General features: G+C 40.8%; 1 protein-coding gene across 3 annotated transcripts in view; it reads left to right on the top strand.

The window, feature by feature from the left end:
- Positions 1-27026, top strand: part of wipf1b (WAS/WASL interacting protein family, member 1b) — a 107490-nt gene that overhangs the window by 69702 nt on the left and 10762 nt on the right. For all 3 annotated transcript variants that reach the window (XM_078404537.1, XM_078404534.1, XM_078404536.1), the window contains exon 2: positions 13482-13564. In XM_078404537.1, the coding sequence (XP_078260663.1) occupies positions 13482-13564 (83 nt within the window). The remainder of the gene's footprint in view (positions 1-13481; positions 13565-27026) is intronic.

Genomic DNA, 27026 nt, shown 5'->3' with positions numbered 1-27026 from the left:
ACGTAGGTTCACCAGGTTAATTACCGGGATGGCGGAACTGACATATGATGAAAGAATGAGTTGACTGAGCTTGTATTCACTGGAATTTAGAAGGATGAGAGGAATCTTATAGAAACATATAAAATTCTGAAGGGATTGGACACACTAGATGCAGAAAAAAATGTTCCCGATGTTGAGGGATTCCGGAACCAGGGGTCACAGTTTAAGAATAAGGGGTAGGCCATTGAGAATTGAGATGAGGAAAAACGTTTTCACCCAGAGAGTTGTGAATCTGTGGAATTCTCTGCCACAGAAGAACAAGGAGGCAGATTATTATCTCAATGGTGTCAGATTAGGAAAAAGGAAGTGCAACGAGACCTTGGTGTCCTTGCACACCAGTCACTGAAAGTAAGCGTGCAGGTACAGCAGGCAGTGAAGAAAGCATGTTGGCCTTTATAATGAGAGGATTTGAGTACAGGAGTGAAGAGGTCCTTCTGCAGTTGTACAGGGCCCTGGTGAGACCATATCTGGAGTATTGTGTGCAGTTTTGGTCTCCTAATTTAAGCAAGGACATCCTTGCTATTGAGGCAGTGCAACGTAGGTTCACGAGATTAATCCCCAGGATGGTGGGACTGCCATACGAGGAAAGATTGGAAAGACTGGGCTTGTATTCACTGGAATTTAGGATGAGAGGGGATCTTATGGAAACATATAAAATTATAAAAGGACTGGACAAGCTAGATGCAGGAAAAATGTTCCAAATGTTGGGGAAGTCCAGAACCAGGGGCCAGTCTAAGAATAAAGGGGAGGCCATTTAAAACTGAAATGAGAAAAAACTTTTTCACCAAAAGAGTTGTGAATTTGTGGAATTCTCTGCCACAGAAGGCAGTAGAGGCCAATTGACTAGATGAATTTAAAAGAGAGTTAGATAGAGCTCTGGGGGTTAGCGGAATCAAGGGATATGGGGAGATGGCAGGCGCGGGTTACTGATTGTGGATGTTCATCCATGATCACAATGAATGGCGGTGCTGGCTCGAAGGGTCAAATGGCCTCCTCCTGCACCTATTTTCTATGTTTCTATGTTTCTAAAAGTGCGGCACTCATACTACACAGGGTATTAGGTAAATAAGTGCATAAGACATTGGAGAAGGCCATTTGGCCTTTGAGCTGGTCCTATCATGCAGCATGGTCATGGCTGTTTTTATCTAATTTTCATGCAATATCCCTTGATTTTTGGTATATCAAGAAATCTATTAAAATCTGTTTCGAACGCAATTAATAAATAATCTTCCACGTCCTTCTGGGATAGCAAAATCCAAAGACTACCAAATGAAGACATTTATCTTCATTTCAGTTCCTCATTTTGGGACTATGGCTTCTGACTCAAGACTTCTTTAAACGGGAAATATACTCATTAATACCCAGTCATACCAAACAATAAATCATTTTTATCACTAAAAATGTTAGTATTTTGTGATTTATGTAATTTATGAATGGATAAAATAAAACCTTTTCAACAAGAGAGAGCAAAAGTAATTTGAATTAACAATAAGGCCCTTTTCGCAAAAACGGTGTTGCGATGCTGCATTAAATTGCATGTGGTATGTGAATTACACCATTTCATAACACAAGTCTTGGCAAAGCAGTTCCCTTTTTATTTCATCTCCCTTCTCATCTAGAATATTTGCTTATTCATCTGTTTTTAGCCCACTTCTCACTTCTTTAAACCATTTCAACCTCTCATCCCTCTGTTCAATAACCATCTCAATTTTGTCCTGTTTCAGTTTCCCCAGGACTTTTCCAAAATGTCTAGCCTTGATCTAGACATGCTTCATAGAGTTGACTTCCAGGAATGAGCTGTAAATGGCATCAAGGTAAAAACCGAAGCCGTGTAGGAAAGAACTACAGATGCACCTGTCCCGCTGAGTTGCTCCAGTATTTTGTATAAACTGAAGCCAGTGGGGCATCACTCCTACAGCTGTAGTCATATCTTGCGGGATGGCATACAAGAGTTTTCGGAGTAGTGACTGGGTCCTATCATCTTAGCTGCTCCATCAATGATCTACCTTCCATCAAAGTTGTGAGAGGAATAAGTGTACAAAGTCATGAGAGGAATAGATCGGTAAACTCAGTCTCTTGCCCAGAGCAGGGGAATTAATAACCAGAGGACATAGATTTAAGTTCAGGGGGGAATGTAATCGGAATTGGAGAGGCAACTTTTGTAAGGGTGGTGGGTGTATGGAACGAGCTGCCGAAGGAGGTAGTTGAGGCAATGTTTAAGAAACATTTAGACAGGTACATGGATAGGGTAGGTTTAGAGGGATATGGGCCAAATGCAGGCAGGACTATGTGGGTCGGTGTGGGCAAGTAGAACTGTATGACTCCAAAGGTCAGAAGTGGGGGTGTTTGGTAAATGCACAATGTCCATTTGTATTTGGAACAGCACATCAAATGAAGCAGTCCATGCCTACATGCAGCAAACCCTAGATAATCCAACAAAATGTGTAGGAAGGAACTGCAGATGCTGGTTTAAACCGAAGATATACACAAAATGCTGGAGTAACTCAGTGGGACAGGCAACATCTCTGGAGAAAAGGAATGGGTGACGTTTCGGGTCTGAAGACGGGTCTCGATTTGAAACGTCACACATTCCTTCTCTTCAGAGATGCTGCCTATCCCGCTGAGTTATTCTAGCTTTTTGTGTATATCCTAGATAATCAGACACAGGCTGATAAATAGTAAAAGGGCCTGTCCCACTTGGGTGATTTTTTAGGCGACTGCCGGCGATTGTCAAAGTCGTAGCAGATTGCTGAAATTTTCTTTTACCCTACGACAATGACCACGACAATGCCGAGTCAGGTCGATACAAGTTACTTTTTTTGTGAAACTAGCGTCTGGCTAAGAGAATACACAGTCTTCGGAAACATCGCGAAATTCTCACGCTTATCAATGCTTCTCCGGCATCCTAATTTTCGCTGAAATCACTGATAAGTCTGTAATTACTTGAGAGTTTTGAAATATAACATCTTGCCCGGGTTACTTGAAAACCAAGCTTCATGTTAACAAGGCATAAACTGGATTGACTTCCAGTTTACTATTAGCAGTATTAAGAAATTTAATTTTAAACGTGGTTAAATGGATTTTTGTGCGGAGTGTGGGCATTCTTTGAAAATGTACGGGAGATGCATATCTGGTTTCATCACTGGAGGCGTAGAATAATGAAACACACGAAGGCTTGTTTCGGCATTAGCTGGAAAGGTAAATGGCAACAATTTAGAAAACAGGACTGGTTCTGTAAATGAACGTGTTGCTATGATACTTGGCACCACAATTATTTACAGAATCAAACGGAACGCTTTCAATGTTGAAATAGCGTTGAAGCAGCTATCTGCATCATTGTCCGCGCAGTGGGAAATGCATACAGATTTTTTACAGTGGCTGAAGCAATCCCTTTTCCAGTAATGGAATTGACTGTTTGGGTCATATCAACGTTACCTCCAAATACAAAAAGCCAGAGTAACTCAGCGGGTCAGACAGCACTTCTGGAGAAAAGGATTGGGTGAGGTTTCGGGTCGAGACCCTTCTTCAGACTCGATGTCGTGATCCGAAACGTCACCTATTCCTTTTCCCCGGAGATGCTGTCTGATCGGCTGAGTTACTCCCGCTTTTTGTGTCTAATTTCGGTGTAAACCAGCATCTGCAGTTCCTTCTTACATATTTCTTCCAAACTTTAGTGGTAGCAACATTGTCACCTGTAAGTACTCAAGGGGACCTTTCGATAAAGAGGGCCCCTTTCATTCTGTTCTTTTCAAAGTATTTCTTATACATTGAAAAAAAAAAAATCTGCCAGAGATCGCTTTAATGTTTTGCTTGCATAAAATCCTTCACTGAAAAGATCTGTATGATTATGAAATTTAAATTTATGCAGGGGTGATTCTGTGCTGGCTTTGCTGGGAAGTGCTGCTTCATTACTGCGGCCGAATAGGAAGATTTTATTAAGTTACTAAAACTCGAAGGCCATGCTGAATTTTCTCTACGGTCGGACAAGTGGTAGGTTGATTTCACCCTTTTCATGGAGGGAGTGTGGACATAGGGAGAGGTGAACATTCAGCGATGTGATTTAAACATTACAACAACAAAAACCACGTGGGATGGACTCAGCACAGCGCCGAATAGTCGGCCATGTAATATTTGCTGAGGAAGGCACTTCACTCCCAACCCGGTAGCCTACTTTAAAAGTAATCGCTGATGGCCATAAACATCGCAAAATTCCCACGCTTACCTGACCGTCAAACTGTCGCCTCCAATCTACCTGTCAAATGTCCTGATGGTAAATAAATTGGTTAATTTTGTGGTATCTTCAAATGACTTTACTTAATTTAATATTATGTGCTTCTAAATGCATCTGCGACAACCTAGCAAACCTGGGGACAGCATGCGACAGCGCCCGCAATAAGCTACGATACCTGGCGACAAGCCAGCTGTCGCCGAGAAATTTCTATCTGGAAATTTTTTCAGCGACGCACCGAGATCCGCTACGATTCTTTGAAGACTCTTCACGATCATGCCCACGACACCCCGGCGAACGTTCGGCGACAGCTTAGTCGCCAGCAGTCGCCTTAAAATTGCCTAAGTGGGACAGGCCTTAAACACCTGCACAGCTCAGTCACTCTAACATTGGGTTCTAATAATAATAATAATAATAATAATACATTTTATTTGTCATATGTAGGTTGGCACAGGGTCAACAGTACAATGAAATGTATTTGACAAGACAACGGGTCACCTCAGAGGTAATATTCCAAAGATAAATAAGATTTAAAAAATGACATTAGTAAGGTAAAAAGACAATATTAAAACTAGGTAAAAAGACAATATTAAAAATAATCAACATATATGATTTGAAATGTGTTTATGAGTTTAAAGCCTGATGGCCTGATGGTAGAAACTGTTCTTAAGTCTGGTGGTACGCACAGCCATACTCCTGTATCGTCTGCCTGACGGTAACAAGGAGAACAGCCTGCGTGCTGGGTGGCTGTGGTCCTTGATGATGCTGCGTGCCTTCCGCAGGCACCACCGGTAGAAAATGTCCTGAATGGCCGGGAGACAGTTGCCAGTGATGTGCTGTGCCATCTTCACCACTCTCTGTAGTGATTTGTAGCTGTGGGCGGAACAGTTCCCGTACCAGACTGTAATGCAGCCCGTCAGCAGGCTCTCGATGGTGCATCTGTAGAAGTTTGTGAGGATGCTGGCATTCATGCCAAACTTCCTCAGTCTTCTCAGGAAAAAGAGCCGCTGGTGGGCCTTCTTTGTTATTGTGTCCGTGTGCAGTGTCCAGGAAAGGACCTCAGTGATGTGCACACCGAGGAACTTAAAGCTGCTGACCTTTTCAACCTCAGCATCACCGATGTGGATAGCTTCCTCATAAGTACCAACTTTTCCTCCTTCCTTTAATTCCTGGCGGCTTTTCTGCGTTGATTTATTAATCTATCAATGTGGACTGCAATCTATTCCAAATTCATGTTAATGCAAGGTCATCCTCAGATTACAAATGCCCAAGTTATTGTCAAGCCCGCATAAACAAAACCAGCATTTAGGAGACGTACATGGATGGATTTGCAGGTGATTATTCTGCAGCACAGGAGGATGAGGGGTGATCTTATGGAGGTCATAGAGTGATACAGTGTGGAAACAGGCCCTTCGGCCCAACTTGCCCACACCCCGGCCAACGTGTCCCAGCTACATGAGTCCCACTTGCCTGCGCTTGGTCCATATCCCTCCAAACCCTTCCTATCCATGTACCTGTCTAACTGTTTCTTAAACAATGGGATAGTCCCAGCCTCAACTACCTCCTCTGGCAGCTTGTTCCATACACCCACCCCCTTTGTGTGGAAAAAGTTATCCCTCGGATTTCAATTAAATCTTTTCCCCTTCACCTTGAACCTATGTCCTCTGGTCCTCGATTCCCCTACTCTGGGCAAGAGACTCTGTGCAGCTTCCTAATCTATTCCTCTCATGATTTTGTACACCTCTATAAGATCACCCCTCATCCTCCTGCACACCATGGAATAGAGACCCAGCCTACTCAACCTCTCCTTATAGCTCACATCCTCTAGTCCTGGCATCATCCTTGCAAATCTTTTCTGAACCCTTTCAAGCTTGACAATATATTTCCTTTTGCATGGTGCCCAGAACTAAACACAATATTCTAGATGTGATCTTACCACATCTTATACAACTGCAACATGACCTCCCAACTTCTATACTCAATACTCTGATTGATGAAGGCCAAAGTGCCAAAAGCCTTTTTGACTTGTGACTTCAAGGAACCATGCTCCTAGATCCTGTACTCCTAGATCCCTCTGCTCTACAACACTACTCAGAGGCCTACCATTTACTGTGTAGGTCCTGCCCTTGTTCGACGTCCCAAAATGCAACACCTCACACTTCTCTGTATTAAATTCCATCAACCATTCCTCCACCCACCTGACCAATCGATCCAGATCCTGCTGCAATCTTTCACAACCATCTTCGCTATCTGCAAAACAGCTAACTTTTGTATCATGAGAGGAATACATCGGGTAGATGCACAGAATCTTTTGCCCAGAGTAGGGGAAGCTCAGGCAGGTGGGACTAGTGTGGTGGACTAAGCGCTGGCAGGTGGGACGAGTGTTGCTGGGATAGGTTGGCCGGTGTGGGCAAGTTGGGCCAAAGGGCCTGTTTCCACACTGTATCATTCAATGACTCTGACTGATGCTAGCTGGAATTTTGCCACATTTAATCCAAGGAGAATACATTCTAGTTAATACGTTCATGCCCATTTTTAGAGAGGCCAGCTATCCAAGCCATCAGGAGTGTCCTTTTTAAAACCGTCAGTGACATTTTAAAACCTCATCTGCAGTAAAATCTTTTAAAAGAATATCATTATCAGCCTAAGAGAAGCTTGGGCTAAATTTGTTGATATCAGCATTAGTTTTAAGAAAAGCAAAACAAGATTTAAAATGTTTCTCCTGACTTTTTTCCTTTGGAACAACCTACCTCTGCATGACCTTTGTCGTGTCCGGCCACATTTCCAACTTGGGAATTGTTCGAGTTATGAAAAGAACTCGGGAATGGATGCTAGTTTATACCAAAGATAGACACCAAGTGCTGGAGTAACTCAGCAGGTCAAGCAGCATCTCTGAAGAAAAAGGATAGGCAGTGGAGGCCAATTCTCTGAATGCATTCAAGAGAGAGCTAGATAGAGCTCTTAAGGATAGCGGAGTAGGGGGTATGGGGAGAAGGCAGGAACGGGGTACTGATTAAGAATGATCAGCCATGGTCACATTGACTGGCGGTGCTGACTCGAAGGGCCGAATGGCCTCCTCTTGCACCTATTGTCTATTGTGACGTATTGGGTCGGGACCCTTCAGTCTGAATAAGGGTCCCACCCGAAACATCACCTATCCTTTTTCTCCAGAGATGGTGATTGACCCACTGAGTTACTCCAGCACCTCGTGTTGTCTTCTCTGGATGGAACCCTGGTTTAACCCACTAACCCACCTGGGGATGACCCATGTAAAGAAAATGTTTATGCAATCCCACATATATGTTGCAAGCATACAGTTTGCAGTCTTTAGAATATTATAGCATTTTATATAAAGATTTGAAAATTATTTGCTTTAATATGAAACCAAAGTCTTTAACTGAACAAAGCAAGCTATGAAAGAAGGGTTCTGACCGGAAACATCATCTGTCCATTTCCCTCCTTAGGTGCTGCTGGACCTGCTGAGTTCTTCCAGCAATTGGGGGGTTTTTTCTACGTGAAGGTGTGAGTTGGCTGTGATATAGGAAATGTCATTTAGTCTGTCAGTCAGACAGACACTTAGGCACAGCATGGAAGAAGACTTAAAGTATAGGGCGGCACGGTAGCGCAGCGGTAAAGTTGCTGCTTTACAGCTAATGCAGCGCCGGAGACTCAGGTTCGATCCTGACTACGGGTGCTGCACTGTAAGGAGTTTGTACGTTCTCCCCGTGACCTGCGTGGGTTTTCTCCGAGATCTTCGGTTTCCTCCCACACTCCAAAGACGCACAGGTATGTAGGTTAATTGGCTGGGTAAATGTAAAAATTGTCCCTAGTGGGTGTAGGATAGTGTTAATGTACGGGGATCACTGGGCGGCACGGACTTGGAGGGCCGAAAAGGCCTGTTTCCGGCTGTATATATATGATATGATATGATATGATATAGATTAGAAACCAGGAACTGCAGGTGCTAGTTTACAACAAAAAAAAAGCACAAAAAGTGCTGGAGTAACTCAGCGGGTCAGGCAGCATCTGTGGAAAACATGGATAGGTAACGTTCAGGGTCGGGACCCTTCTTCATTAATGCTTGCATTAAGACTATGAAATTAATGTAGATGGGCAAAAAGGCAAGTATACATGTGATGGTCCATAAAGAACATAGAACATAGAATAACAAATTTATTCATTTTGTGAATAAATCGAGAGTTACTCCAGCATTTTGTGAATAAATCGAGAGTTACTCCAGCATTTTGTGAATAAATCGAGAGTTACTCCAGCATTTTGTGAATAAATCGAGACTTACTCCAGCATTTTGTGAATAAATCGAGAGTTACTCCAGCATTTTGTGAATAAATCGAGTTACTCCAGCATTTTGTGAATAAATCGATGCTGCCTGACCTGCTGAGTTACTCCAGCATTTTGTGAATAAATCGATGCTGCCTGACCTGCTGAGTTACTCCAGCATTTTGTGAATAAATCGATGCTGCCTGACCTGCTGAGTTACTCCAGCATTTTGTGAATAAATCGATGCTGCCTGACCTGCTGAGTTACTCCAGCATTTTGTGAATAAATCGATTTGTACCAGCATCTGCAGTTATTTTCTTATAGAACAGCACAGGAACAGGCCCTTCGGCCCATAATGCCTGTTCTGAACATGGTGCCAAGATCAACTCTTATTGACCTGTATATCATCCATATCTCTCCATTTCTTGTATATCCATTTGCCTATTCATGAGTCTCCTAAATGCCACTATCATAATTGCCTCAGCCACAACCCCTGGCAACGCGTTCCAGGCACTGGCAACTCTGTGTAGTAAAAAAAAAACTTGCCCTCTCACCTTAAAGCTGCGCCCTCTAGTATATGATGTTTCCATCCTGGGAAAAAGGTTCTGACTGTCTACCCTATCTGCGTGTGTCTCATAGTTTTATACACTTCTATCAGGTCTCCCTGCAACCTCTGGCGTTGCAGAGAAAACAATCCAAATCTGTCCAACCTCCCTCCCCCTGTAGCTAATAGTCTCATTAACAAGGTATCGCGGTAAGAAAGCAAATGCTATCATTGAAAGAATTACTTTGCTTAACATGTATCCCTTTCGGACTTCAAACCACACAAGAAAACATGGTCCAGCTCTGGCTAACTATAAATATTATACAAAATGATGGAGTAACTCAACAGGACAGGCAGCATCTCTGGAGAGAAGGAATGGGTGACATTTCGGGTCGAGACCCTTCTTCTCGACCCAAAATGTTACCCATTCCTTCCCTCCATGATGCTGCCTGTCCCGCTGATTTACTCCAGCATTTTGTGTCTATCTTCGATTTAAACCAGCATCTGCAGTTCTTTCCTACATTATAAATATTATACATTGTATTAGATCAAAGAAAAATATTTGAAGTCTACAGATTCACATCCACAGCCAATTTATTGTGTTTAGTGCACAAGTATATCGGTGACACCAAATGCAGATTCGGTGACTACTGGTTAGTAGAACACCTCCACTCAATCTTCTAGTTTGTCCATGAGCTTTTGACCTCCAACCCATTTCTACTCTGATCTCAAAAATAGAGAATACTGGTAACATATAGCAGGTCAGGGAGCATGTGTGATGAAAGAAACATGGTTTATATTTCAGATTGGAAACCTTTCACACTGATGTGCTACAATGCTGAGAACTATATTCTGCACTCTGTAACCTCCTCTTTGTTATGCCCTTTATACTTGAACTTGACCTGATTGTATTTATGTATGGTGTATCTGATCTACTTGGATAGCAATCAAAACAATGCTTTTCGCAGTACCTCGGTCAGTGCACGTGACAATAATAAACCTGACCCTAATTGTCACCTGATCTGAGTGTTTCCTCTTTCCCCTGTATTGGGGATTTCCAGCAACTGCTGTAATCTGTATCTCATGGCTCAGCAAGGTTTTCTCTTTAACTCCCCTCATTCATCTCTCTCTACTCGCACTCCTTTTAGGAATGTGGAATCCACTGTGGCGGATGTTCATGTTAACTTTTATGTGGTTGTGTGTCTTGTTGCTTTTCACTCAGTTTGGCTGTATGGTAACTCAAATTTCATTATACCTTAACTGGTACATGTGACAATAAACTTGACCTTGAACTTTGAAATCAACTGTGCTTTATAAGAAGGTGCCATAAATAATTGTGTCTCCTTGAAAATCTTGGTCTCCACTCTATCACAGTTGTTTCCTTGTTCTGGCCATCCCAACTACTCTTTCCAATTTAAGACACTTGTTTCCTCACTTTTTTGAAGGAAAGATCATTGAGCTGAAATATATCTCTTCCACGGAGGACTGAGTATCTCCAGCATTAGGGTGCACGGTAGTGGAGACTCATGTCTGCCTTAGTGTCAGAGACTCGGGTTCAATCCTGACCCCAGATGCTGTCTGCGTGGAATTCGCACATTCTCCCTGTGACTGTGGGTGCTCCGGTTTCCCCCAACATCCTAAAAACATGTTGGCTTGTACGTTAATTGACCTCTAAATTGCCCCTAATGTGTAGAGAGTGGGATAATGCAGAATGAGTGTGAAGGGTTGATTGATGTTCAGTGTGGGCCAAAGGGCCTGTTTCCATGCTTTCTCTCTAACCATACTCGTAATCATTTTCTGTTTTTTTATTTCAAATTGCCAGCATTTACACTTATTGTTGCACTTCAAAAGGCTAATGGTCTTGCTAAAAAGAATAGCAAGATGAAGGACAGCAAAAAATTGAATTCAACAAGAGCACTAAGAAATTAAAGGAAAGGGCAAAATAAAATTTGAGAGTACTGTAACAAGAAATATTTATAAATATATGCTGCAAATGTTTTTGTGGACATCTACAACAAATTGCAAAAGTTATTGTGGCTCCTACGGGTAGAAATTAGGGGGAATAAGGTAATGACGGAAAAATAATTCACAGAAGACACAATCTCATGAAACAAATAGAGTGAACGAGGATCTGTAAGAAATTCTCACCAATGGAAAAATAAATTGTGGAAAAAAATTAATGAAAATAAATATCTGATGTGCTGAATCCCAGAATTTTTTTAAACTATTTTGGATGCCTTTATTGTCATTTTACAAGGTTTCATGAGTCATAAGTGGATCTCATGGATTGGGAAGTAGCAATTGTAATTTGAGAAAGGAGGCAGAAAGAAAACTGGGAAATAAAGAGCCAGTCAGTCTGGTATCAGTAATAGGGCGACTATTGGAATCTGTTATTAAGGAAGTGGTAACTGGGCACAAAGAAAATGATAAGTGGATCATGAAAAAAAAAATCATATTTGACAAACCTGAGTTTAAAAAAAAATTGTAATTGTAATTAGCTGAGTGGATTTGGAAGAACTAGTAGGTGTTATGTATTTGGACTTTCAGGTATTGAGGATTAGTTGAAACAGGGAACAAGCCTAGCCTGTTCATCTTTTCCTCATTACACATTCTTGGTAATAGTTTAGGTCACTCCTTTTGAAACACTTTCAAAACATTACCAACTTAAATAAGAAGACCAGGACTGTGTACTACTCCAAGATAAGATCTCACCAATGAACTATATAATTGTAGCATATATGCCTCATTTTTGTAGTTAATTCCCCACTTTTGTTTTTGTTTTTCTTATTAATAAATTTAACATTCTATTGTTTAGGTCACAGATTGTACCTGTGTTACTAACTTTTTGCAAATCATGTGCTTGGGTACTGGTCTTTCTTTTAACAAGATTGTCATCTCACATTCATACATTGTCTCATTCCATGCAATGTTACCCCAGCTATCTATTTCAATAATGCTGTTTGTCCATTTCATGATGTACGAATTGAAGGGTTCCACACCTTGTTCTAACCAGCAAGAGTTCTGACTGATCTCATCTACCATCTCGACAATTATTTGACTTTGATTTTGTACTCAAGCATAGAGCAGCACAGTACGGAAACAGGCCTTTTGGCCCAATATGTCTGTGCTGACCAAATTAAACAGTAAGCTGCCTGCATATGGTCTATATCTCTACATTGTGAAGAGCCCATGTGCTGTACTGTTCTGCGTTCTATTCCTGTCTATTTGTATCTCTGTATAAATACCTTTTTAAATGCCACGATTGTATCTGCGTCCATCACTTCCACTGGCAGTGTATTCCAGACACCTACCACTCTACGTGTGCATGTAAAAAAACGCAACCTGCCTTGTAAATCTCCTTTTAAACTTTCCTCTTTAAGCTTAGAGTTATACCTTCCAATATTTGACACTTCCACACTGGGAATAAAAACTCTGATTATCTACCTATCCTGTTTCTCTTATAATTTTATATACTTTGATCAGGTTGCTCCTTAGCCTCCAACTTACTACGGTTTATTGAGAGCTTCAATTTAATTGTGCAATGCTCCCTTGTCTAACTTTTATTCACGATTTGTCATGATCTTCATTTTCAGTGTTGAGTATCTGTGTTCAGTGGGTTGTAAATCTGAACTACTGACTCAAGTGGGTGGCACAACTGGTAAAAGTGCGATCTCAAAGCGCCAGAGACCCAAGTTCAATCCTGACCTTGGATGCTGTCTGTGTGAAGTTTGCACATTCTCCCTGTGACCGCATGGGTTTTCTCTATATGCTCTGGTTTCCTCCCACATCCCAAAGATGTGCCAGTTTGTAGATTAATTGGCCTCTGTAAATTGTCCCTTATGTGTAGTGGGATAACTAGTATAACTGGTGATCAAGGGACTCGGTAGGCCGAATGGCATGTTTCCATGCTGTATCTCTAAACTTAACTAAATCTCTTATGAAATCAGTTACAAATTGCACACATGAGGATTTCAACTAGTATGTGAAGTTTATTCCTTGACTGTCTGGAATTTTGCAACCAGAGAATAATTGGTCCGATGACATTGTCCTTAAAGCTTTGACAGCTTTAACATAACAGATATTGTTCACAAGCAATATTTATAATGTAATTTTCAAACCCATTTTAGATATTAAATCAGATTATTTTCATGATGCACAACTAATCCTCAGCATCAGTATTTTGTAAGCAACAAATTACAATATGTATGTTTCAATGTTCACTGATCATAAGTGGTTGAAGGAGTATAATAATTCCATGTTCATATGAAATTTAAGCACATAATGCTGGAAACAGTGTTGGTGGAAAGAGCAGAAAATATGGTTATCTTGTTCTGTTTTATTCGATGAACATTGAATGATATTTCTAAAATTATGTTTGTTCTCATTCTATAGGATATTGAACATATATTCAGCTCACACATTGAGTACAAAAGATGCCTCCTCCCCCACCACCTCCCCCTCCAATATTTTCACAGGTAAGAATGACTCAACATTGCTAGATTTTTCGGCAGATACCGTTTTTCAGCCCCTTCTGTTTTTTTAATTAAAATCCTGTTTTCATTGCTAATATAAGGATGTTTTTACAGTTGATCTTCCTTTTTTCATATTTATTTTCATATTTCAGATACAGCGCGGAAACAGGCCTTTTTGGCCCACCAAGTCCGCGCCGCCCCAGCGATCCCCGCACACTAACATTATCCTACACACACTAGGGACAATTTTTACATTTACCCAGTCAATTAACCTACATACCTGTACGTCTTTGGAGTGTGGGAGGAAACCGAAGATCTCGGAGAAAACCCACGCAGGTCACGGGGAGAACGTACAAACTCCTTACAGTACAGCGCCCGTAGTCAGGATCGAACCTGAGTCTCCGGCGCTGCATTCGCTGTAAAGCAGCAACTCTACCGCTGCGCTACCGTGCCACCCTTTGTGGTGGTTGCACTGATAATTTCACCAGCCTTGCTGGTAACTCCACCAAAGTTATCTGGAATGGAGAGATTGCTGATGCTGAGGACCAGTAGGTACCTCCTGATTGTTTGACCTTCTCCAATAGTGAAGGTACAACATCAATATCTCTCACCTGGAGGACATCTTGTGTGCTTGTTTCCTCCACGGCTTCCTCTCGTCCTTCCACATTATGGGGCAGAATTAATCATCACTTGTGATCAGCAGAGGTTTTCTTGATATTTGATCTGAAGCAGTAAAATGTTATGAAGTCCAGTGCCAGTGTTGAAAATCCCAGGTCTAAATGCTCACTGCTGTATCCATCTGTGGTCTCATCTCTCTTGGAATCCACTGTATGCTACCTTTCCCTGCATCTATGCATCTTACTAGTTGGGGGCCTACTCAGGATTGCAATGTAGGAGTCAAAGTTGATTAAAAAAATTTAAATCAGCTCCAGTTGCTTTTTACGCTGCCTTATCTTCTTTCACCTGGTCTCCATTTTCTAACACCATCTCCATATCCTTCGATTTCATTGGTGCCCAGAAATCTATTGTTTTCTGATTTGAGGACTGAGCTTCCACAGCTCTCTGGGGTGGAAAGTTCAGAGGATAATATACTATATATGATGAGTCTTTTCAGAAGTCACTTTTTCAATACTTCCTCATGACATGGAAGTATGGTATTTGAGTCAATGCCAGCTCATAGTATGATCTCATTCCCCCACTAATGGTATTTGTTACCCATTCTCTCCATAATTCTATTAGATTCTCTCAGCTTTTGCCACCCATTTACACGGGGAGCAACTTTACAGACGCCAATTAGCCTATCAGCCCGCATGTCTTTGGGATGTGGGAGGAAACCAAAACACCTGGAGGAAATCAGAGCCATCACAGTGAAAATTCAAATTCCAGAACGCTCCATAGGTCAGGATCAAACCGGCGTTGCTGGAGCTGTGAGACAGCACCTTTAACAGTGGTGCTACTTTGCCACCCAGTTCCACAATTGAAGCAGTAGTCTTTAACTTACTGCTGATCTTAGTTCCAAAACTTTTCTCCGATTGTCATCTCCTTATTGAAACTTTCTACAACTGCTAAGTGTTAAACCTGCTCAAAGGTTTAAATTCAACTTGGCTGGCATTACAACTATAATATCTTGTATTTATATAGTACATTGTAGGAGAAAGACCCAAATTGCTTCACAGAAACATTGTCAAATAATTTGATATTGATAATAAGGATAACAATTCTTGGTCAAAATGGTGGGTTTTAAGGTTTTGGAAAGCCAGAGTGTTAGATCTTTGGGCTTTGGCAATTGGAAATATAGCTGTTAATAGTGGGACAATTGAAATCATTTGAAATCTGACAAAGTCAGAATAGAAAGAGCATGAAACTTGCTTGGATGTTTACAGCAAGTTGTTGGTGGGGAGTGGGGGAGGAGGGAAATGATTTATTGGTGGACAGAAATCGGTGTGATTTCAGCTTCAGGTTTAGAGTATGATTATCTGAAGTGGTTCGTTTAGTCTTTAGTTTTAATTAGTTTGTGTACGATGTCTAGTGAAAATCCTTTTGTTTCATACTATCCAGTCAAAGAAAAAAACATACATGACGACAATCAAGCCACCCAGTGTACAGATACAGGATAAAGGAGATAATATTTAATGCAAGATAAAGTCTGATTAAAGATAGTTCAAAGGTCTCCAATGAGGTAGATAGTTCAAGACTGCACTCCTGGGAAGTTAACACAGACAATGATGATAATTTCAGCAGCACATCTTAATTAAAGCACGTCAGTAATAGATGACACAGAAGTGTAGGTATTTGGTCAAAGTGGTTATGTGATTCTGTGCTCACCTCTGAGGCATGTATAATATCCAGAGTCTTAATGGTACGATTCAGCCTCTGTGACTAGAGCTAGTGGCAGAGCCCAGATTTCGCAAAAAAATTGTGATGTGGCCTAAACTATTGATCATCGTGATCATCCAGAAGCTACAAATACATAAACACAGAAATCATCAAAAAAAAATCAAATACTCATACATGTATAATATCATTGTCACATGTATCACGATGCTTGTTTCTTGTAGAACCAACTTTGACAGAAGATCATTGATCCAAAACAATTCCCTTTCCACAGATGCCTCTTGATTTGCTTAGTATTTCTAACATTTTCTGTATTATTTGAAGTTTTGAATTTGCTGATTTCAGGTTTTGAAGGCTTATGGTGCAGTAAACTGTTTCAGAGTTTGCAGACAAATATATGAGAGTCATCTACGGCCAGACTCCCGAGGGACAGGTTCATTTCAGTTTTATACTATTACTGAGTGAAACATAGTTGTTTTAATTTAAAATAAAAACAGAAAATTCAGAATTACTCAGCAGGTCATGCATATCTGTGGAAAGAGAAGTGTAGTCAACATTTCAGTCCAATATCCGTTCATCAGAACTGATCTAATTAAATTCAGTTTAGTTAAAACAGAACTGGAAATCAAAATTAAGCCCAGTTTATTTATCAGATTGAAACATTGATTAGTGAGACCCTTCTTGATGTACTTGTATATTGTCATAATTAAATGTTGCTAAGTCTGAATAAGTATATGAAGTTTGAATAATTGATAGCTGATGATTTGAGAAAAGGGTAAAGAAATACAAGAAAAAATCATTTAGCCCATCATACCCAGTCTGTCATTCAAGGGGATCCAGAAGACATAGCAGAATTAGGCCATTCAGCCCATCGAGTCTACTCTACCATTCAATCACAGCTGATCCATTTCCCCATTCAAGGGGATCCAGAAGACATAGCAGAATTAGGCCATTCAGCCCATCGAGTCTACTCTACCATTCAATCACAGCTGATACATTTCCCCATTCTCCTGCCTTCACAAACATTTGGTGCCCTTCCTAATCAAGATCCGATCAATCTGTGCCTTAAAGATACCCAATGTGATGGCCTCCACAACCATCTATGGCAATGAATTACACACATTCACCACTCTCTGGCTAGTAGTTGATCATTTAATTTTATCCTACAGTAACCCCCTGTCAATTTTCTCCAAAAATTCTACCTGACCCACTGTTACGCCAGGATTTTGTGTCTATCTTTCATATAAACAAACATCTGCAGTTCCTTTTTTGTGCATAATAACAGCAATAATAGTTTATTTTAATTTCAATATTAGGCATGAAAATCACAAAATAAAATCTTGCTCAACTTAAAATAATCAAATCAAGTGTAATGGAATAGACATAAAAAGCTGGAGTAACTCAGCGGGACAGGCAGCATCTCTGGAGAGAAGGAATGGGTGACGTTTCAGGTCGAGACCCTTTTTCAGTCTGAATTACTCTAGCACTTTGTGCCTATCTTTAATGTAAACCAGCAGCTGCAGTTCCTTCCCACCGTGTAATGAAATAATGTTTTCAAAACCAAAATTAGTTGCTCGGGTACCAAACATTGAACTTCGAAGTGTGATTAATGTTTTTAGTTTGCCTTAATGCCTCGAGTAAAAGATGAGAATGATGCTAACCAGAAGACATTTTAAATACAGTCTCTTTCATGTGTGAATGATCTTATTGCATTCTCTCACTGGTAAAGAACTCTTACTGGTTTGCTACTACAGACTGTTTGTGATTTTATTTTTCACATAGCAGATATCAGCAGAAAAATCTTCAAGTCAGACTTTATTCACACAGTAAAGGATCTGGAGATGAGGGGCAATGGGAGGCAAAGGAAGATACTACCAATAAATCAATTACATTATTAAGTTCAAAGTCATCCAAAGGTTGTGAAATAACATTGCCATTGACCATAGGAAACCAGAACTAAATAAATTTCTCTCTGGATTCGTGATGTTACTGTGCAATTCTGCTTGTGTCTCCATCTAGTGGTAGTCTTATATAATTCAATTGTCACGTCCACACGCACAGTGAAATTCTTTTTTGCATACAGTTCAGTAAGATATTGCCAAACCTAAGTACAAACCTTAGCAAAGTGTACAGAAATAGTCCACTGAGCCCACGTGCAAGAGGCACCAAGTTTCGGCGGAATTTTCCAAGTCCAGTCCGCGATAGTGAATAACACAATATGACAGCAAAACCTAAACAGTAAGGGGAACATCAAACAACCTAATGCATTACAATTTTGAACATTGACATCAATATCCACGATAATGCTTGTGTGATGGTGGAATATATAAATAAATGTTATTAGCACCCATTGGCCTTCTCTATCATTTACACATCAGTGTTGTATGTTGAAAAAGGTTTTATTTTTGAAAACCTGGAGATACAAGGAACTGCAGATGCTGTTTTACAAAAAAAAGACACAAATGCTGGTATAACTCAACAGTTCAGGCAGCATCTCTGGAGAACATGATATCTCAAGAAACAATACTATTCACCTTTCCAGAGATGAGGTTTCACCTGCTTAGTTAAGCTAATACTTGTCTTCCTTTTAAAACCTATTTGGCCTGGTTGCCTTTATTACCACTTGTTCTTCAACCCATCTTACTTCATCTTGTCTTATGAACAGGGCCTCTTTTTCTGTAATAAATGTACATAGGCTTCCTATAAATACATCTCTGCCATTCAGTTTGAGCAATCCACATGAAAATGAGCTTCATATTTGACATTCCACTTCCATCAACAAGTAGAAAATATGATACTTGTGTCAAAAGTGAAACAGTGAGGAAAAGTTCAATTTTGATGTGTGAGGAAAAAGAGTCAACTCTGGGTCTATCATGGGCTTGGATTAATTGTAAATTTCTTCCTTTTCGTGGCAGTGTTTTGTGATAATTACAGATGCTATTTTGTTTAACTGTATTCTCCTCGAACAATACTCTGCTTGTTATATTGTTGCTTTGTTCCTGTTTTAACCACTTCCTGTAGCGACACTGTGGCACAGATCTTTTAATGGTAGCGGTTTCTAAAAATGAAAGATCACTTTGCAATTGCAACTGTATATCCAAATTTTCCATGTGAATTTCAGAATGGATTTTGTTTAATTATTGAGGAAACATGTTATAAATACAATATTACTTTGGTCTCTTGTGGTGTAATTGATTCTATTAAAGGTAATCGGGCTTCTAATCAGATATGTTTATTCACAAAATGCTGGAGTAACTCAGCAGGTCAGGCAGCATCTCGGGAGAGAAGGAATGGGTGATGGTAATCAGATATGTTAACTGTTTCAGCAATCAATTGCAGCCATGGGCAAAAAATATTGCTGGAGATACTCAAAGGGGCAGGAAGTATCTGAGGAAGGAAAGGGATAGTTGATGTGTTGAGTCGAGATAATGTATCAGAACTGAGAGAGTAGAGTAGAGGGACGGGTGAGGCAGAAGCTGGCAGGTGATATATGGAACATTGAATATCCCTCTGCCTCTACAGATGCTGCCTGACCCACTGAGTTCTTCTGGCAGTTTGCATTTTGCTCCATATTACAGCATCTGCAGTCTTTTGTATCCCCGTTTGTGGCCAGGAGATGGTGCATTGATAGTGACTGGGTGCAGGTGAATTTGATGTTATCTATGAAATTCTGTAAATGACAGTGCTCTGTCTTTCTCCCATCCACCCCTGCTTCATTCTGCTCCTCTAACCTAACCCGTCCCAGCAACCTATTTCCAGTCGTAATGATTTATTTATTACCCAGGTTCATAATGTGATGAGGATTATGACAAAGTATTCGACATAGCTCATTATTTCAGGAGACTTCTTTCCTGGCATGATTAATCTTGAAAATATTTTTGCTAGAATAGTTCTTTTTAAAGGAAGTGTAGAAGTATTCTTGTGAGATTATATGATATCTGTGTTTGTGTACATGACATGACATGTACAGCTGCGGCTTGCCTGCAGTCCGTCTGTCTTTTGTGTTTTTTGTTGTTTTTGTCTCAATTGTAGTGTTAATATGATGTAGTGTTGTATGTTATGTTTTGGGGGGGGGGGGGTGGGAGGGAACGGGAACTGTAACTGTAACATTCTCTCTCCAGAACGGAGACGCGATCTTTGTTCTGTATCGTGTCTCCGTTCCCGTTGCGGCCTTCCACCGGCCATGCACCTGGGACCACCTGGGTCTCTGGTTCGCAGAGCCCGCGGTCCGGACTCACCACCTGCGGCGCTGGCTGCCTGCGAATGCTGCGGGAACGGCTGCGACTCGTCTCCGGAGGCTCCGGCGCGGGCCGCGTGGACGTCGGAAGCCCGCAGGCCCCTGGATGGGGGCCGACATCGGGAGCACCGGCAGCGGCAGAGGCAGCATGTCCGCCCGCCCCGAATCGCGGGGCTTGGGTCGGCCCGCCACGGACCTTTCACCATCCGGCGCGGCCTGAAATAGGCCGCGGGATTTTTTTTTTTCACCGCCCAGTGGGGGCTTCAATATCGGGAGCCCCGACCGCCCCGACGTGGCAACTCCAACAGCCTGACCGCGGGACAAGACGGCAGGGAAGAGAAAAAGACATTCTGGCCTTCCATCACAGTGAGGAGGGACTGGAGGAGACTCACTGTGATGGATGTTTCTTTTTGTTTGGTGTTAGTTGTGATTGTATGTGTTATTGCATTTTTATTGATTAATCTTATTGGTCTTATTGTTCAACTGCGGGTAATGTTTCATTTTACTACACATTTATGTGTATGTAACAAATAAACGACTATTGACTATTGACTATTGCAGAAGGAAAGAATAGATTGGGTTGACATGATTCAAGAACATCGCTAAAAATCTAATGTGTTAGTCATAAGGAAACAGGCCTTTTAGCCCAACTTGTCCATACTGACAAAGATGCCCATCCACACTAGTCCAACCTGCCTCTGTTTGGCTCATATTCTTCCAAACCTTTCCTATCCATGTACTTGTCCAAATGTTCAAAAATGCAGAGATCATTGTGAGCTCACAGGGATAAATGGTTGTGATATTCTTTGATATCAGAGTTTCATGAAATATGTGGTGGGGGAGAAAGCAAAACTTGGACAGTGGTGATCGGTATATTGTTTCAAGTTGAATGGAAGGAAATGGTTGAAGAAAAGGTGTATTGAATGGGGATAGAGTGAAGATAATGAGTAGACAGTAAAACAGATTTGGACTATGATAAGGAATGGTGAAAAATTATTGTGCATAAGGAAAAATTATTGTGCAAAACAAGAGAAAAGTTGTAAATGAGTTGTGAACCAGAAATAAATGTTGTTGGAGTAAATGTTCATAAGTTCTAGGAGCAGAATTAGGCCATTCGGCCATGAAATTTACTCTGCCATTCAATCATGGCGGATCTATTTTTTGTTCTCAACCCCATTCTCCTGCCTTCACCTCATAACCCCAACACCCTTACTAAACAGGAATCTGTCAATCTCAGCCTTAAAAATATCCATTGACGGCCTCCACTGCCATCTGTGGCAATAAATTCCACAGATTCGCCACCCTTTGACTCAAGAAATTCCTTCTCATCTCCTTTCCAAAGGTACGTTCTTTGATTCTGAGGCTATGGCCTCTGGTCCTAGACTCTTGCCCCGCTAGTGGAAACATCCCCTCCACATTCACTCCATCCAGGCCTTTCGCTATTCGGTAAGTTTCGATGAGGTCCCCCCTCATCCTTTTAAAGTCCAGCAATTTCAGGCCTAGTGCCTTTAAACGCTCATCATTTGTTAACCCAGACAAAGTTTGAGAACAAAGATTACTTTTCAATGTTTTTATACACAGATGTACATAGATAATAGTGTGTTTGTTGTAACCCTCTTGATTATGACTCTAAGGTTCAACAGCTGTGGGCCAAATCTGCTTCTGTAACATGACCCTTCTCCCTTTGTAATGAAATGAGGAATTAGATTTTCCTAGTTCTGAAGGGTGGCGAGGTTCTCAGGAAATGCTTGGCTTGAGAAGCACAGATGCAGTTAGAGGGGACGGGATGTGTGCATGTGAGAATGACTGATGGATCGAGAGTGGCCCAGGAGACTGAACAGAAATGAAGTGAGGTGAGCAAGTAGCTGGCACCTGACTACAAGATCATCAAATTACAGGAGATAGACACAAAGTGCTAGAGTAACTCAGTTGGTCTGGCAGCATCACTGGAGAAAAAAGATGGGTGACGTTTTGGGTCAGGACCCTTCTTCAGACTGAAGGTAGAGGGGAGGGAACTGGAGGTAAGAAAAGGCCAGAACAAAGCAGGGCCAGCAACAGTTGACAAAGGAAGGGTGGATCCCATTGTTGGCTGGGGAAGAGCTGAAAACAAAGGGATACAAAGATGTGAATAGTGGACAAGAGGGGGGGGGGGGGGGGGAATACAGGGGTTACTTAAAATTAAAGAAATCAACGTTCATGCTGCTGAGTTGTCAGCTGCTCAAACAAAATATGAGATGCTGTTCCTCCAATTTGCATGTGACCTCACTCTGGCAGTGGAGAAGGCCCAGGTCAGAATGGGAAGGGGAGTTAAAATGTTTGGAAACCGGGAAGTCATGTAGGCCAAGGCGGACTGAGTGTAAGTGTTCAGCGAAAGATCGCCCAGTCTGTGCTTAGTCTTGTGTGTATATATTATATATCGGAGCCCACACAGAGAACAAAGGATACAGGTTGAGGTTGGACAATCTGCAAGTGATATTTGCTTCGCCTGAAAGGAGTTTTCTTGTATTCTAATTTCTACCAGCCACTTTCTTGAGGATATCCATTCCTGCCAGACTTGAAATTTAATTAAAATAAAATAGCAGATGGAGTCAAATTACAGTTGTTATTTTCAACAGCAGAGGGCATTTGGCTTTCTGCTGCTCCAGCCTTTAATATATCTTTTTCTAAAGCTGTCCACTGACTGGTCCCAAAACCCTTCCCAACTGGCCATACACACTTTATCATTCACTTTACCAAAATAAGTTGCTGATGATTATATTAGAAAGTTCTTTCGCCAACCTTTGGGAATGCCGGTGGCTTGGAGACAAATTCAATTAAAGTAAAATACAGCAGATGGCATCAAGCTTCCACATGCTGCACACTCATTGAAAATATACAGCCTCATAAAAATGCCCCACATAAATTGAATATTGACTTATGAAGTTGACAAACTATAATGCTTGCAAATTATAGAGTGGATTGAGAAATTATGGGACTATATGCTGCCGCCCAGATTTCACCTCTGACTTTGTCTCCCAATTTTTGCTTGGCTTCTGCTCATTCTATTCCACAGTACCCACTCCTTGTTCTTAGACTGCAACTTCTCATTACTGTGAATTCTAACCTACTGCCCTAATCTTTCTACACAAATGATCCTTCAATTCCATGGATACCCACTGCCATTTCACTTGGTCCCATTGTAAAGTTTGTGAAATTTGTAAATTTTCATTTCCCTCTGCAACACAGTTACATGAAAAACACTTAACCTTGCTTCCATCATTTTTTACTGCAAACCACTTGCAACCTAATAAGCTTAATTAACACAAGGATGACCACATCCTTGCCTGGTCGATTGTGGTAAAAAATTAGTATCAGTGAGAGTGGAATGAAGCAGCTGGGGGGAGTTGTTTGTAGCTCTTGAAATAGTAGTTTTAATGGAGGGCATGATAACAATGAGGAAATTAGAGATGCGTGTAGGTGGAGAATACATAGTTGATGAGTCTTTACTGATCAAATCAAATCAGTAACAATATGGACAATGAATTCCTAGAAACAATGCAAGCTGTTTGTATAATTAATATGCTGCGGAACAAACTCGGGAACAGATTACTCTGGTATTGTTTAATAAGAAATGATTCATTAACTTTTTGGAAGGAAGACTCCTTGAAAAGAATGACCAAAATATAACAAGTTTAGATTATGTTTCAAAATTGTGGCACTTAATTTGAAAGTCTGTTTTTCTCTTTGAATAGAGGTATTACGAAGCTATGAGATGGCTAGGGAGGGAAAATACATTAGAGTGTGACAATGAACCGGCTAAAAAATTGGTCTGAAACTACGAAAGTTCATGGATCTGATGTCCCGGTTATCATCTTTCAAAACTGATGTTTGAGGTGAAAGGCCAGCCATAATCTAGCTGATGTTTGAGGTGAAAGGCCAGCCATAATCTAACTGATGATGAAATGGGCTCAAAGGGATGAATGTAGAGAAAAAGAACTTCAAATGCTGGTTAATTCACAAAGGACACAATGTGCTGCACAAACTCAGCAGGTCAGACTGAGCTTCTCTGGAGAGCATGACGAGGTAACATTTCGGTTCAAGACATTTCTTCAGACATTGTAGGGTGGGAGAAAAAAGCTGGAAAAGGAAAATGGCAGGACAAAGTGTGGCAGGTAATGGGCTGACACAGGCGAGGGGATTTTTAACAGGCAGCTGATTGGAACCAAGATCAGAGATGAACAATAGGTATGAGACAGGTTTGAAGAGTTACAGATTGTGAGGCATGGGGAGGACAGTAGCAGGGCTCTGCGGGGGGGGGGGGGGGTTGGAGGGGAGAAATAGGTGGGGGACAGGGGAGTGAACGAAGGAGGGGTATGGGAGAAAGAAAAGGTGGGGGTTAGTTAGTGGTCACCTGAAAATGGAGAATTTAACATTCATACAGTGCCCTCCATAATGTTTGGGACAAAGACCCATCATTTATTTATTTGCCTCTGTACTCCACAATTTGAGATTTGTAATAGAAAAAATCACGTGATTAAAGTGCACATTGTCAGATTTTATTAAAGGCCATTTTATACATTTTGGTTTCACCATGTAGAAATTACAGCTGTGTTTATACATAGACCCCCCATTTCAGGGCACCATAATTTTTGGGACTCATGGCATGCATTTGTAATTGCTCAGGTGTGTTTAAATGCCTCCTTTATGCAGGTATAAGAGAGTTCCTGCAGTCTTTCCATCACCTTTGGAAACTTTTATTGCTGTTTATCAACATGAGGACCAAAGTTGTGCCAATGAAAGTCAAAGAAACCATTATGAGACTGAGAAACAAGAATAAAACTGTTAGAGACATCAGCCAAACCTTAGGCTTACCAAAATCTACTGTTTGGAAGAAAGAGAGCACTGGTGAGCTTACTAATCGTAAAGGGCAGCCCAAGGAAGAACTCCACAGCTGATGACAGAAGTAAATTCTCTCTATAATAAAGAAAAATCCCCAAACACCTGTCCGACAGATCAGAAACACTCTTCAGGAGTCAGATGTGGATTTGTCAATGACCACTGTCCGCTGAAGCCTTCATGAACAGAAATACAGATGCTATACTGCAAGATACAAACCACTGGTTATCCACAAAAATAGGATGGCCAGGTTACAGATTGCCAAGAAGTACTTAAAAGAACAACAACAGTTCTGGAAAAAAGGTCTTGTGGACAGATGAGACGAAGATTAACTTATATCAGAGTGATGGCAAGAGCAAAGTATGAAGAAGGGAAGGAACTGCCCAAGATCCATAGCATACCCCCTCATCTGTGAAACACAGTGGTGGGGGTGTTATGGCCTGTGCATGTATGGCTGCCGAAGGTACTGGCTCACTTATCTTCATTGATGATACAACTGCTGATGGTAGTAGCATAATGAATTCTGAAGTTTCTCAGACACATCCTATCTGCTCAAGTTCAAACAAATGCCTCAAAACTCATTGGCCGGCAGTTCATTCTACAGCAAGACAATGATCTCAAACATACTGCTAAAGCAACAAATGAGTTTTTCAAAGTTAAAAAATGGTCAATTCGTGAGTGGCCAAATCAATCACCCAATCTGAACCCAGTTGAGCATGCCTTTTATATGCTGAAGAGAGAACTGAAGGGGACTAGCCCCCAAAACAAGCATAAGCTAAAGATGGCTGCAATACAGGCCTGTCAGAGCATCACCAGAGAAGAAACCCAACAACTGGTGATGTCCATGAATCGCAGACTTCAAGCAGTCATTGCATGCAAAGGATATGCAACAAAATACTAAACATAACTACTTTCATTTACATGACTTTGCTGTGTCCCAAACATTATGGTACCCTGAAATGGGGGGACTCTGTATAAACACTGCTGTAATTTCTACATGGTGGAATCAAAATGTCTAAAAATACCCTTTATTAAAATCTGACAATGTGCACTTTAACCGCGTGATTTTTTCTATTACAAATCTCAAATTGTGGAGTATAGAGGCAAATAAATAAATGATGGGTCTTTGTCCCAAACATTATGGAGGGCACTGTAACTTTGTTTTGAATGCCTATTCCTGCTGTAACTTATTTTCTTGGGTTATTTCTCTATCCACATAATCTATACATAGTAACTTCTTCCATTAAACAACTATTCCCTTTGTAATCATTGACTTTAACAACATTGTCCCAAACTTTGTTCCTTGTGTTTTTTTCGGAGAGACTTTTGAAGATATTCCCATGGAGGGAGATAATTAAAGTTTTTTGGCTTAACTAGAAACTTGTGTATTCAGACATGATAATTTATTTTTAAAACTGGGAAGATGGGTGGTTAACATTTGAATGATCTTATCCTCTATTACCATAAGCAGTTTTAAAATCATCGTGGTCTTCAAGACGACATTGACCAAGAGCTTTTATTGGAAAGTATTCATTCGTTTATGGTTGAAAAATAATTTTGGAAAAATATTGTTTATTATTCAGTCAGATTTTTTAAACGAAATCTGGTCGCTTCAATGGAGGCACGATAATTGAAAAACTGGAAGAACAATATTATTTAATTAATTGGCAAGGAGAATTATTGATGCATAATGGTATTTTTATTTTGTGACGTTGAACAGTTTGTAACATTTGAATTGTGAGTATGATTTGTAAAGGTTCTGTGAAACAAAAGCGGCCTGTTGCCTTGATTTGGCCATTCTGTCATTGAGTAAGTTAGTTCCTTGAGCTTCCTTTGGAGATAGCAGTTTATACAGAATATTAAGTTAGTTATTGTCCTCCAGTATAAGTGTGTATAGGTAGTTTAGATACTACTTTGGCATTGGGCTTGGTTTTCTTGGTTGAGCGTTTATCCTGGTATTATAGCTAGGCTAGGCTAGACTAAGCTTGTATACACTGGCATTTAGAAGGATGAGAGGGG

The sequence above is a fragment of the Rhinoraja longicauda genome, chromosome 8, assembly GCF_053455715.1.
Source record: "Rhinoraja longicauda isolate Sanriku21f chromosome 8, sRhiLon1.1, whole genome shotgun sequence".
In the NCBI taxonomy this organism is placed as follows: domain Eukaryota; kingdom Metazoa; phylum Chordata; class Chondrichthyes; order Rajiformes; family Arhynchobatidae; genus Rhinoraja; species Rhinoraja longicauda.
The sequence above is the reverse complement of the archived record's forward strand: the minus strand, read 5'-3'. Positions and strand labels throughout refer to the sequence as shown.